The sequence below is a fragment of the Thunnus maccoyii genome, chromosome 5, assembly GCF_910596095.1.
Source record: "Thunnus maccoyii chromosome 5, fThuMac1.1, whole genome shotgun sequence".
Classification (NCBI taxonomy): Eukaryota; Metazoa; Chordata; class Actinopteri; order Scombriformes; family Scombridae; genus Thunnus; species Thunnus maccoyii.
Genome location: NC_056537.1, coordinates 15,023,729 through 15,037,432, shown reverse-complemented (window position 1 = coordinate 15,037,432; position 13,704 = coordinate 15,023,729). Strand labels below are relative to the sequence as shown.

The 13,704-nt window shown below is 38.8% G+C and overlaps 1 protein-coding gene across 1 annotated transcript; it reads left to right on the top strand.

The window, feature by feature from the left end:
• The first annotated feature begins 804 nt into the window (after window positions 1-804).
• On the top strand, window positions 805-13,356 carry LOC121897227 (CD81 antigen-like). The gene is made up of 8 exons (XM_042411620.1): window positions 805-1,103; window positions 3,752-3,866; window positions 10,742-10,839; window positions 10,982-11,056; window positions 11,205-11,318; window positions 11,451-11,549; window positions 12,400-12,483; window positions 12,631-13,356. The coding sequence occupies exons 1-8, from the start codon at window positions 1,038-1,040 to the stop codon at window positions 12,691-12,693; spliced, it is 714 nt and encodes a 237-aa protein (XP_042267554.1). The 5' UTR covers window positions 805-1,037; the 3' UTR covers window positions 12,694-13,356.
• Window positions 13,357-13,704: the final 348 nt, after the last annotated feature.

Below are 13,704 nucleotides of genomic sequence, written 5' to 3'. Positions count from 1 at the left end.
CACAGCTGCTTGGAGAAGGTGTGACCCTGGAGCCATGAACGCGCACGTCCGCCCATAACATCAAAAGAAAAGATTGTGATTTTATGGCTTATGTGTTTAACAGACTGAAATCACATTGTTGACAGTCTGAATGGGTGACACTGCTGCTCTCACAGTGGAGATATTCTCAAACACAGAGTTAGGAGAAATTATGTTTTGCGCAACTCCAAGTGCTGCACTGCTCTGTATAATAATTAGCTAGTGTGCGCAAGTGTTTAACCTGCCAGCAGAGTGCGCCATTGCTCACTACAAAGGAAAGTTTTATGGTCCCATTTATTTTGTGTTTTTGTTAATTAGCGTGAGATCTCAAAAAAAAAAAAAAAAAATTGTCCACAGATTAAAATATGGAAAATTAGGCTTTGAACCAAGGAACAATGGCTTAGTTTTTGGCGCAGATCCCGGTGCAGCTGAAGGATTTCTTAATTAGGACATTTTATAGCTCATTTTAGGTATTTTCTTACACTTACTTGAATGAGACAATGTAAAAGAATGGTGCACATGTAGACCTATACTGTGATGCTTCATGTTGTTTTATTTACTATGTTCTAAAACAACAGCTGCTCTAATTTTAAACATGCATCATTTTAAAAAATAGGGTATTGTACTTTTCTTTGTCTTTCTTTCTTTCTTTCTTTCTTTTCTGTCTTTTCTGTTTTTCCTTTCTTTCCAGGAGTGATTTAGAGTTTGTCCTAGATTTTCATGTGACCGAAATATAAACTGTCAAACTTGCAGGGGAATAAAGTATAGCCTAGGTCTCCCTGTTCAGTCAGACGGGGAGCATGTTGTTCCCACAGCCTTCTCCTCCTGGTGGGCAGTTCCCCGTCTCGGTTTTCACTCCTGATTATAAAGGAGGAGTTTGCAGCATAGAAGCGTTTATACCCCAACCGACTGAATAAACTCAACCCTCTGGCAGAGACTGTGTGATACCCCGGACCGTAGACTTGCCTCATAAATAGTTTGATTTGGGTAAAAGGACGAGCTGATAACAAACTGGCAACATGGCGGTGACAGGCTGCACGCAATGCATTAAATATATGTTATTCTTCTTTAATTTTATTTTCTGGGTGAGTTGAACACATTTTACTCTTAAGTTGATTTTTGGATTTGCACGCCTTTGAATGTTTTAGTGGCAAACTTTCGCCTGCTTTGTGTTTGTTTGAGCGGCCTAACAGCTGCAGATTTACACATCTGTGTCGCTCAGGGCTTATACAAGCATAATTCATGAATGATCAAGCCGGGAGTAGATGCACTGAGTTTCCCGCCCTGCAGTGTTAATTAAGTTGCTCAGTCTTTTAAAGGGGGGCAGCATCAATAAAGGAGGCACAGCACACAAAACCTTGGCCATGGCAGGCAGAGCTGAAGTGCTCTTACCCTTCACCAACAATTATTTTCTGCATGACTGAGCACCAGTTCAAGGTGGCTGGAAGAGAAGGAGAGGGGAGCACTTCAGGCTGGGTGGACTCCTGTCTCCTCTGTCTTCTCACCAGGATAATTCTGCATTCTCTCTTCAGCATGTCTCACATCAAACTCTGCTTTATTTTATTGAATTCACTCCTGTTCATATTAATCATGAACAGAAAGGTCTGATTTCTGGGACCGTTAAGGGGGAAATACTGAAAAAAAACATTAGTGATGGATGATTTCTTGCCGTTTCAGGGAGACTGGTTCTCCCCAGATTAAACACACTTAAAAGAGAGATTGAACAGAGCTAGCAGAGTTTCTGGGGGAGGGGAGAGCTGTTTTCTCTCTGACATTTCCTTTGTTCCTACCTGGTCACCAGACTGCAGCATTTGGTGCCTTTGAACTTTTAAAGAGCTCAGGAAACATATAAACTGGTGATGCCTTTTTGAGTTATTGTACATTCATTATGCAAAGCAAACGCTACTCATGCAAAGCTTGTTTTCTGAAAAGTTGTTTGTGAAATAAGGTATTTGCCAGTGTAGCTTCACACAGCTGTCTGCCTTTTACACTTCATTACATCACATCAGACTTCCTACAGATGTGTCATCCACGTCATGGGTTCACTCCTTGGCCTTGCACAGTCAGAACTGATCGCTTGTTTGTGAACTTCCATTTGGTTTGTCTCAACAGAACAGTTGTCTTTTTTTAGGAAAGCACAAAGTCACCATATCCTGGACACACCGCACTTGATTGAGTGTTTCCTCTGTTGGGTTTGCCTGTTGTGAAAACTCTGAGTTGTCTCTTCCTCGTTTTGCTATTTTTCATGTCGAGGATTTAGTTTCCTGTTTCTTGTAGAACAATGGAGAGCGGTTATGGCACTAAATGTGCAGATATCTTATTATAAACAATGGCATAAAGAAAAAGAAAAAAAATATCAGCACAGGAACAATAGACTGCACTAGATCTGATAAAAACAATTTGTTGTTCAACTACAGTTGAATAACAAAGTTCTTGAGCTGGCCTTAAACAGTGTTGTGAGGGCGCTGTCTGTGCCCAAAGGTCACTGAGGTGTCAGGATTTCCTTTCATCACTTCTCTTAAAGGACATTGGAGAGTTCACTGCCTGACGGCGGAGCTGAACACACAGAGGGAGAAACATTAGCAGAAAGGTTCCGACACTGATTTTTTACAGCAAAATGAGGACAAAACAGAAAGTCTTTTAGGTGGTCCCAAGGCTTTGAGGCACCAGATTCACTGTTGTTAATTCCACAGTCGGTAAAACCTTGTGAGCACGCCAAAAACTTGGGTACGATTTTGGATGCTGATCTTAACTTCCAAAAGCACATATCTAATATCTCCAAGACTGCCTTTTATCATTTCAGAAATATATCTAAAGTTAGATGCTTCCTGTCACAGTTAGACTCTGAAAAGCTGATTCATGCATTTATTTCTAATAGACTAGATCACTGTAATGCACTTTTTGCCGGACTGACAAAGCTCATTCAGAATGCTGTAGCCTATTTTAACTTCTCTTTACTGGCTCCCAGTAAAACAAAGAATTGATTTTAAAATACTTCTTATTGTTTTGAAATCTTTGAATGGCTTAGTTCCTTGACATGCTCACTGAGTCACACTGGACAGATCCCTTAGATCATCAAGCAAAGGTCTCTTCACTATACCTAGAATAAATCCTACATCTGCTTATGGTGCCTTCAGTTATTATGGTCCTACTCTCTGGAATCCTCTACCACATGAACTACAACAGTGTCTTCTTTTAAAAGCAGACTAAAAACATCTATTTTTGCAAGCGTTTAGTTAGGTTTAAAGTATGTGGTTCACAGGTAAAACTTTAATCTTAGAATCAGTATTATTATTCCCTTTTAATAATAATAATAACTTTCTTATCTTATTCCTGTTTTATTGTTATAGCTTCTTATCTTATATGTTTTTGTCATGTATGATCTTTTTTTTGCTTTTTATCTTGAAGTACATTGAGTCTATGCCTGTCGTATGAAATGTGCTACAGTATATAAATAAACTTGATTTGACTTTACTTGATGTGATCATAGGAGAGTAGAGCTTCGTGCCATCTCAGATGTCACGACACTCTCTTATGTGGTCATATAAAAAAAACCTTGATGGGTCTTTTTATAAAGTCTGAATAATTGATAACTACAAGTTTGTTTTAATATTTATGCTAACATCTGTCTTTTATTTCAGACATTTCTAATGGTTCTGATCTATGACAAGATTTCATCAACGTAAAGAAACATGACAGAGAATAATTAAAACCTTTTTTCTCTCTGCGACAGTTGGCCGGAGGTGTGATCTTAGGAGTGGCCCTGTGGCTCCGCCATGATAGTCAAACCAGCAGCCTCCTCGTACTTCAGTTTGAAGGCCACCAGGCACCGGGCACCTTTTATATCAGTGAGTATCCACCATCAACAGTAGAGCTTCACTATCATACCACTGTTTCATTTATAGAACAAGTGTTTCCCCACACAGAACTACGTTATATCTGTATTATTAGTTTGTCATTGATAATTGTGCAGGTTAATAAAATTGTGCTTCAGCTTTGTGGCTTCATCAGTCGTTTTAGTTTAAATTTTGTCATCATATCATTTAATTCTTTGAAGTTTGGGACAGCTGTTAATACACCGCACTTGGTTTTGCCTCGATTTGAGCATAACAGTCACATTTTACAAGATAATACAATCAACTATGATAATGCAACATACTACGCATTCAAAAATTACCATAAATGTGTGTCAACAAAGTTAGATTTAGCATTACAGTCTCCACAAAAGTAGTGTTTATTGCAGGCCTACTTTATTAAATTGCTCTATGTTGTACGGATGTGTTTGTGATCCACCCCTATAAGTTGCTCAGTCATCATCTTTTGTCCCACCTATTTCCTCCTTGTTAGGACTAGTTATTCAGTGTTTCTGTCCTCATACCTTGTTCTACACATGATAGGAAAGTCACTGTTAACAGACAAAGTGAACTAATTCACAGAAAAACCTGTGTTTCACACTCAGCTGGGACCATGCCAGTATGTAGTATGTACAGAAATAGACAGAGCACTGACCTCTCAGAAAAGACCAGGAAACAGGACCTGCGTCAATCCACAGCATGACTTAAGAATGAAACAGCCAGCATCTGAACCTACATGTTTTTACTCAGCTGTCATTCTGATATTGATGACAGCATAGGTAATGTTATCTACCTTAGATATATGTACATATTTATCTGAACACCCAAAGTCCTGTCTTCCTGAAAAAGCCGCAGCCTCAAAACTCTGTCAAGAGAGAGGCCAGATGTTTGAGACAGATGTTGAGACATATGTGGGCACTGTAGAAAACGGTCTGTGAGCATGGAGCACAAATAAAGCCATCATGTTCCTTCTGTTGCTCATACTTTGAAGTATTTCAGGAGTAATGCAGAGCAGCGTTTTCTTTGTATATCTTTGTAAAAGTCCTGCAGGTTCAACCAAACCACAGGATCAGGAATATGTGCCTGAACTAAAGGCACAAATCCCCATTATGTTTCGTTCACTGCCCTCAGCAATCTACAAGCTGGCCCTAAAACCTACAATACATGATATGATTTTAACATTTCAAAGGTCCATCGTCTGGGTTTGTTGTGGTGGTGAACTCCAGTGAGCCCATTAATTTACATTTGGGCTGCTGCTGCTCTCCCATACTTACCCCTCAGTAAGTATACGGAGCGAAGTCAAGCCCATGCTTTTTATAGAGAAAAGGCACACTCGTGATTTTAAAGGCAGGGCGGCAAGAGAGGCCCACCCAAGCGAGATCAAAGGATTGTTTCTTTTTTTTCCCCTCCCTTGAACATACGCCCTTGCATAATTCAAATTACCTTGTACATCTGGACATTACCCCTCAAATTAGAGTTTGGAGTGGATGTTTTTAGCATGCTGGCACACCAAAGTGGTATTTATGTAAGGCTGAAAATACATATTCTCCTACCCCATAACCAGTGCCTGAAATCATTATTGGTGGCAGCAGCCAGTAGTCTGGTCTGGCTGGTGCTACAGCCTCGTGTACTATAAGAGTGTGACAGATTTTGTTACACAACATGACAAGATGTTTCAGTTGCTTTACACCGTATGTATAATGCAGAGTCTCGGCCTAAAAAGCTTTTCTGCATTATTTCATAACTAAAAGAACGAAATGAGAAGCTTACAATGTAGGAAAGCAGGCTGTAAGGAAGGCGAAATGAATGTTGATATATGAAATTGCAGGAGTATTGCAAGAGGAACGCCTCACAGTTACTGAAACCTGCTCTGTTGATACTTTATTCGCTTTGTCTAAACAGGAAATTTCTCCTGCATGAAAATGTCAATAAACAAAGATCTGCTGGGATTTAAACTCTTAGTCATTTCAACCATATTTGCTGTATTTTTTTCAGTAATAAAGTTATTTATTTAAGTTCAAACCAAAGACTCACACTGTGGCTTCCACCTCTCTCACTGTGTGTGTAAATGAGAGTTTAGAATATAATTTTTTTATTTATTTATATTAAAATTCAACTTCTTTTGGCTCTTACATTTGTGCATTTCAACTGTTGCCAGTGCTTACATACCAACCGTAACTTCAGCTGCAAACACTTGAACTACATCTGGTATTTCAGCTTCCATCCTAAGTGCTTTCTTTGCTGCACTTCAGCTTAAAATTAAAATGCTTCTTTCTCGTACTCTTCATCTGATAATGCAGCTGCGTTCAGTCTCTGCATGCCAACTAACACTTCAAATGATTTTTACTCTTCAACAGACATTTAATGGAATGGTTCAAAACTTTGAAAAATTTGCATATTAGTTTTCTTTCCGAGAGTTAGATGAGAAGGTTGATACCACTCTCATATTTTTCTGTTAAAGATCAAGCTGGAGCCACAAGATGATTAGATAGACACGATATAACGTGTTAATTAGTGAGCTTTAGAGGTACTGGAAGGCGGATATCATAGAATTGCGAAGTGGGAGGAGGTATTCCGAGCACCCCTGGTTCTGAAACTTTTTTCCCGTAAACAACATTACGTTATTCACAATTTGATGTACAATCTACAGAGTCAATCAGTTTACTTTTATTTTCTGCATCACTTCTGAGTGAATTCAGCAACTATGGCTATTGTTTACAACTTCAGCCATGAAGCGTTTTGAATACTCTTATTTATGCACTTTGCTTCTTCTCCATAGCATCAGCAGCCAAGGCTCATGGCTATTGTAGTATTCTTGGCCGTCCGCAATGCCAAAACCATAGGCAAAATGTTATTTTTCAGAAACGAAGTTGAAATAATGTAAATTGGTGGTCACAATATAAGCCTGTAGGATCATTACATTATCTGGGAGAGTCCTGAGTTTCTATTTTCACTTATATTGAGGAGACCACTTCCCAACTGTTCCCCCGTGTGTTGTAATCTTTATGTGAGGCTAAGCTAACTGCTTCCTGCCTCCAGGCTTCATATTTGTCGGACAGACAGTGATGTCAATCTTCTCATCTTTTGGTGAATCAGCATGTCTCTCAAAATGTTGAACTGTCTCTGTAAAACATTTACACTTTAACACTTTAACTATCCTCATATTGACTCATATTGATGCTTGTGTAAGGTAGGCCACAAACAAATTGTGTAACTTAAACTCAGTACTGCTAATATTCACTGCAGTAGGACAGTTAAAGATATAATCTGCTCTCTCCCCTTTGCTCCAACATATTTCTGTTAACAAGATGACAGAGGGAAAGGTTTATATATGGACCCTTTTTAATGTTTCATCTCATCACGTGTCCACTGACACACAGTATGATTGGCCTCATCTCAGTTTTTAGGTGTCAAGCCCCGACAGTGTGGACATGTCTTCACAGCAATGGTGGATGAAAAAAGAAGGGAGAAGTCCAAGTGGGGCTTTTAGCTGGTGTTCGCCTCCCTTTCTTCCCCCTCTTGAGATTACACTTGGAGACAAGAAATAAATGAACTTCCCCGGTGGTATAAAATTGCCTGTCTCCCTTAGAATCTCAATAGCCTTCAAACCTCAAAGGGTGTTGTCATAGTAATGGCAGGCAGTGGAAATAATGCCTGCTTTGCCGCATTGCCGGGTTACTGGCCCTGGTAGCCGTTTCTCGCTACAACAAAAACATCAAGTCCTGAAAGAGGGGTTTTGGGGTTGGGGGGTAAAAGAGGGGGGTGTTGGGTTGAGATAGAGAGAGTTTAGATGGAAATACAGGGAAAGGTTGTGTGTAATATTTGAGGTACAGTGTGAGGTGTTCGAGGTCTGCAAACACAACAGTGTCAGAGTCTCTTACTGGGTCTGCCTGTCCCTTTTAGACAGCTCTGCCAGGCTACATTAGAGGCTTGTGTGTGTTTCGTTCATGTGTGTGTAAGAATAGAAAAGCCAGAAACAGGCTGCTCCCACACAGTCTGGTTAAAAGGATTCTTCTTTTCAATGGGTTTTAGTGTTACAGTTGAGCGTTATAGTTTGACTGCTGTTAGAGGTAAAGGGCAAAGGTTGCCGAGGAACTGCTGAGGTGTGGGGGATAAATGGAAGTCATTTGATTATTCTCAAACAAACTGGAACTTTATCTCCCGCAGGCAGGTTTTATTTATGCAGCTTAATCATGTTTACTAATTCCTGTTGGAGCAGAGCCACCCAACCTCTAACCTCAACTGCACCAACCTTTCCTGTAATGGCGCTGATTAAAACAAAACAAAAACCAAACAAAAAAAGGAACGATCACATGAATTTGTATGTCGGTTTCCTTATACGCACAATAAAACAACTTTACTGAAAGTTTTAAAGTTCAGTCTTGACCTCCACAAAACAAGGTCAGCATAAAAAGGGCCATTTTGTGGCTGTTCGGTTCTATTTGAAACTTTCAATCAGACCACATGATCTTCTTCATCAGCAGGAGATCCAGAAAGTTGAGAAGGCCTCAGACAGAAAAGTGGGAATTTGAGCATCAACGATTCCCATAACAACTGTGTAAACTCTATCTGCTGATGAAGATCATGTGATATGATCAAAAGTAGAGCTGGAACAATTAGTTGAATAACAGAAAAGTAATCGGCTACTATTTTAGACAAATTCTTCACAAACATTAGTGATGAATTGTTGCTTTCCTCTGAATGTGAGTCAGACAAAACAATGATAACCCTGACAATGAAAATAATTACTAGTTGCAGCCCTAATAAAAAGCGTCAGAACAGTTAAATGGACCTAGAGGTGAGTGTCTTTTGTCAGTTGCTGAAAATTGTTTGACTTACTTGTAATTTCCTCTCATTTACTCTCACAATACTGTAGCACAAAACATTTGTGTTTTAAGTTTGAGTCTTTCTCCCTGTCCTCCCTCTGCCATCTGTGAATTCTTGTTTCTCTGTTGGTTCGTGTAACATAATTGCTTCCATTTTTGCCAGGACTCTCTCCAAAAAGAGATTCTTGAACTCAAGAGACCATCCTGGTTAAATAAAGTTTGACTGAAAATAAAAAGTGTTATATGCTCTACAGATTTCCAGTATGATTTGTGAGAATGAATTATCAAATTTAACCAATAGTGGTGGGATGTAAATAAGTACATTTACTGCTGCACTCACGTACAGTTTTAATGTTGTACTGTACTTTTAAAAAAAACAACAACTTTGTTTTACCTTTTATGCCACATTCTACATTTAAGAGGGAAATACTGCACTTTTTACTCCACTATATTTATTTGACAATTCAAGTTACTAGTTATGTTGCAGATAGAGATTTACATACAAAATCAATGCTAAGCTAATAAAATATGAAGCATTCTTTCAGATTTAACTACCAAATAGTATAAAAAGTAGTTTATATAAAGTTTGGCTTCACATTGACTAACAGCACCATTAAAATACTATTTATACATTGTTACACATCAGTAAAACCAATAATAAAATAACACATATGATTATATAATATTATGAAAAGGGCTATCCTGCATTTTGCTAATGATACTTATGTACTTTTACTTTTTACTTTTATAATATGTTATTGCTGTTTTTGTTTAAGTAAAATATCTGTTAAAGTATCTTTTTCCACCACTAATAATACAATAATTAAAACTGTGTGTTATTGGATTTTTAAAAGATCTTTAAAAAAAAATTCTCAGCAACTTTTAATTGTTTCATATCAGTGACAAATGCATTTAGAACAGCTTACAGCTGATGTTACAATACCCTTTATAATCTATTAATTAATGCTTTCATGTTACCAAGAGCTGGCATGTACTCTAAATCAAACTCACCATAAAAACTAGCACAACAGTTTTTTTTGTTTGTTTGTTTTGCATTTTCATTCTGTGTGCAAAGCATTTGCTTTGAGCTGCATAAAACATAACCCAGACCTCTGCTGTAAATGGAGCGTTATTGCTATTCATCGACTTTTTCCTGCAACACGATACCTGCTCTGGTGCCTGTTGCACATTTGTGATTGCCATTAAAAGTAGTGTAAATAGTGTATTTTTGTCATAACCATTGGATAATGGCCAAAAAAAATTTTTTTTAAGGTTAATACATTACTTGAACTCTCACTATAAATGGTTTTAGGCTCATCTCTATATCAGTTTAATTACACATAGGTGTGTGTGAATGTGTGTGGTCCAGGTATTCCTCATGTTGTATTGATGTAAATCTGTTTACACATTCATGTTGTGGGGACTCGCCACCGTTTTGGGGACAAAAAGCAAGTCCTTTTAACGTAAATCATTAATTTTAGGGTGAAGACTTGGTTTAAGGTTAAGGCACATTTAGGGTTAGGGTTAGGGTTAGGCATGTGGTGGTTAGGGTTAAGGTTAGGATAAGTCTCCAGGAAATGAATGTAAGTTAATATAACATCCTCTGAAGTGACGGAAACACTACTGTGTGTGTGTGTGTGTGTGTGTGTGTGTGTGTGTGTGTGTGTGTGTATGTTGGTGACTCTGTGTTCACATGGTCCCTCTGTTTCCTGCGGAAGGATAATGGTTGGGGTCAGGGGTCAGCGCAGAGAAGGGTTTGTGGGGGGTTGGGGGTGTCTTGAAGGCATTTCCTGGCCTGGCAGCTGAACGGCGTCAACTCCTCCCCTCTCTAACAGGATCTGGGAGCTGTTTATCTCCAGGATGTCAATAATGTCATGTCACCTTACAGGGAAAGCAAGAGAAACATGCAGGAAGTTCATTACCAAACAATGTGTGGATCAATGAATGGGCAGCAGACACACACACACTGCTCTGTCACTGCCGCCCTCTAGTGGTGCTGATGATGACCACGTGTATCATCTCATGTCGTCTCTGTGTTTATAGGTGTGTACATACTGATAGCTGTTGGAGCTGTGATGATGCTTGTTGGCTTCCTCGGTTGTTACGGAGCCATTCAGGAGTCTCAGTGCCTGTTGGGGACAGTGAGTGTCTCTTTTTTTTTTACTTTTTTGTTCCTGCCCTGTGAGTTTTATCTTGCAGGAATTATTTTTCTATTTAAATTGATTCATTTATTAAATCTATCACTCTGAGGTTCATATAGTTTACCCTGCTTTCTTTGTGTAGTTCTTTTTCTTTTTGGTGATCCTCTTTGCCTGTGAAGTAGCCGCAGCCATCTGGGGTTTCATGAACAGAGACACAGTAAGCATTGCCACACACACACACACACACACATACATAAACCAAGTGGATGTTTCACTGCAGCACTAAATGTTTGATGTTTGCATTGATTTTCCACCTGCACCTCCAACCCGTTCTGTTTGTTGTCATGACTCTCAACTGTCCACAGATCTCCAAAGAGCTGATCAACTTCTACGACTCTGCGTACATCAAGGCTGTGGACGTGTCAGGGACTCCCAGTAAAGACTCTGCCATCGCAGTGCTGCATGCTTTCCACACTACGGTACGTCATATTGGAAAATCTTATGGTATAAGTAAACATCTCTGGTTTTTAAATGTATTTAAGGGATGTAATAAACTGTATATTTTGATAATGCGTTTGTTGAGAGAGTGACCTCTTGTTTCTTCTCTTCAGCTCGACTGCTGTGGTAAAGGAGATGACACAGTTCTCTTCCAACAAGTCGTCAGTGCCTTGTGTCCTCAAAAGTCTCCAGAAGATTTGCTGAAACCTCAGGTAAGTTCTTAGAAAAAATAATTGTAAATACTTAGTTTTAGGCTACAATGTTGGTAGAAATGTTTTATTGGCTTTATTGACCATCCATTAAAAAATATAGATTCAATTAAATTGTAATTGAATCTATATTTTTCTTGCCATCAACAAATACCGAAAAAAGACCAAAACCAATAATGTGTTTGATACTTTGGAGTTTTCTACCCTGTTCATGGGAAGCCCATTTGTTTCTACTGGAGACCTAAAACAGCTGGAAACTGCAGTATTTAGCAAACATTACTCAAACAGGAGTAAATGTTGCTTTTCTCTGGGATTATTTTCAGCAGCATATTAATACACATTTGATGCTCTAGTGAGCATTTACAGCAGCAGGATGGTGAATGTGGGATTGAGTAACCCACAGTGTGGCTCATTGATGTGTTTTTTATGTTGTTTCTGGACAACAATGAGGGTCTGTGACACAGAGGAATAAACTATGTAGGGCTGTACCTGGCTTAGAAGACAATACTTGTTAGTAGAGATACACCCAGATGTGAAGTTGTAGTTAGACTGAGTCATTCTGAGTCAGACTTTTCTGCTCAGAAAAGAGAAAGTGGATTACAAAAAACAAACTTCATTTCTGATGAATGACTGCATCACTGATTGATTTTAGTAAGAATTATGTTGCTGATGTAATTAATTATTCAGAATTGTGCAGTCAGAGCCAGATACTCAGCACCTTGTTTTGACAGCTGACGCAGCTCTCCATTACATGTAATCCATTAGAGTGTGTGTACAGTGTAGAGGATTAAATATTTCTCATTCATCATGTTGGCATGACTGACGTCTTTACTCTCCCTCTGTCTCCTCCCAGAGCTGTCATGATAAACTGATCGAGCTGTTCTCAGAGAAGCTCTACCTGATTGGTCTGGCTGCTTTGGTGGTTGCTGTCATCATGGTGAGTGTCAGAATGAAGGGGAGGGCCTGTGGGAAATGCAGATGGATATTTTACGCAGCATGGCCAACATGTCCCTTCAACTCCTGCTTTTGTCACCTCTGATAACAACACAGATACCTGAACTGTTGTGTCCTTTTTCCCATTTAGATCTTCGAGATGATCTTCACCATGGTGCTCTGCTGTGGGATCCGCAACAGCCCAGTGTACTAAGAGTCCAGCTAATGGAAAACAATGGTCCACATCAGCCTATGATGGCATTATTTTATTTTGTGCTTCTGCAGTAGTACCTCTTTCTTATGGTTAGAACACAGCAAGATGGATATCTCTCCTTTTATTTTAGACTAGAAAATGCAATTAGCCTTTAATGTTGCTAATCTATCACCACTCATGTTTCTTACACTATGATTTAGTTTCTATCAGGCAGATTTTCTGTATTTATCATAGAACTTTATATGAATCCTTTATAGCTACAGTATGTTGTGAATTATTTCTCTGAAGTCGTTGAACTTAATGCCATTTTCATGGATGTATAAATTGTATATATACTTATCATATGTTAATAACACTTAAGAGAGTCCATGTATTCCCTGTTTGTTTGTGATGTGTCTCCCTGCAGTGTGCCAGTGTTATATAATTTAAGCAGCAGGGATTCAGTGGTCCAGGGTAACGTACTGTCTTATTGTCTTATTATCAGAAAGTAGTCGACTTATGTGTTTTTAGTCAGCTGTGTGTCTTTGTGTCTAATGAACCATCTTCATGCTGCCTTATGACCTATATTAACCTGTGAAACTCATCTCCTTTAATAATGATAAAAACAGTCTTCTTACTCAACCTGTTTTAATAATGATAATAAACTATGTCATCTGTCTTGTACGTTTTTGGTGGAGCACACACTCCACCGCCGTGATCAACTTTTTTTTAGCTTGTGGCCCCTTAAGATGAAGCAATTTCGCCCTTAAATATGGAGATATGCACTCAACTCTCTTCTTCTTCTATGAAATGCACAGGTGCTACGACTTCTAAAGCAATACATAAGACAAACTAAAAGTTCTGCACACTCGCAGAAATATTATTTAATGCACATACATTTCGGGCCAAGCCCTTCCTCAGTGTGCTTATTGTTAGCCACATGCAACCCTTTTTCATAAGTGGCATGTCTATAAATTATGAGTAGTCAATTCAAAGAGGGATATTCACTTCTCAGATTATTTCATTTGACCA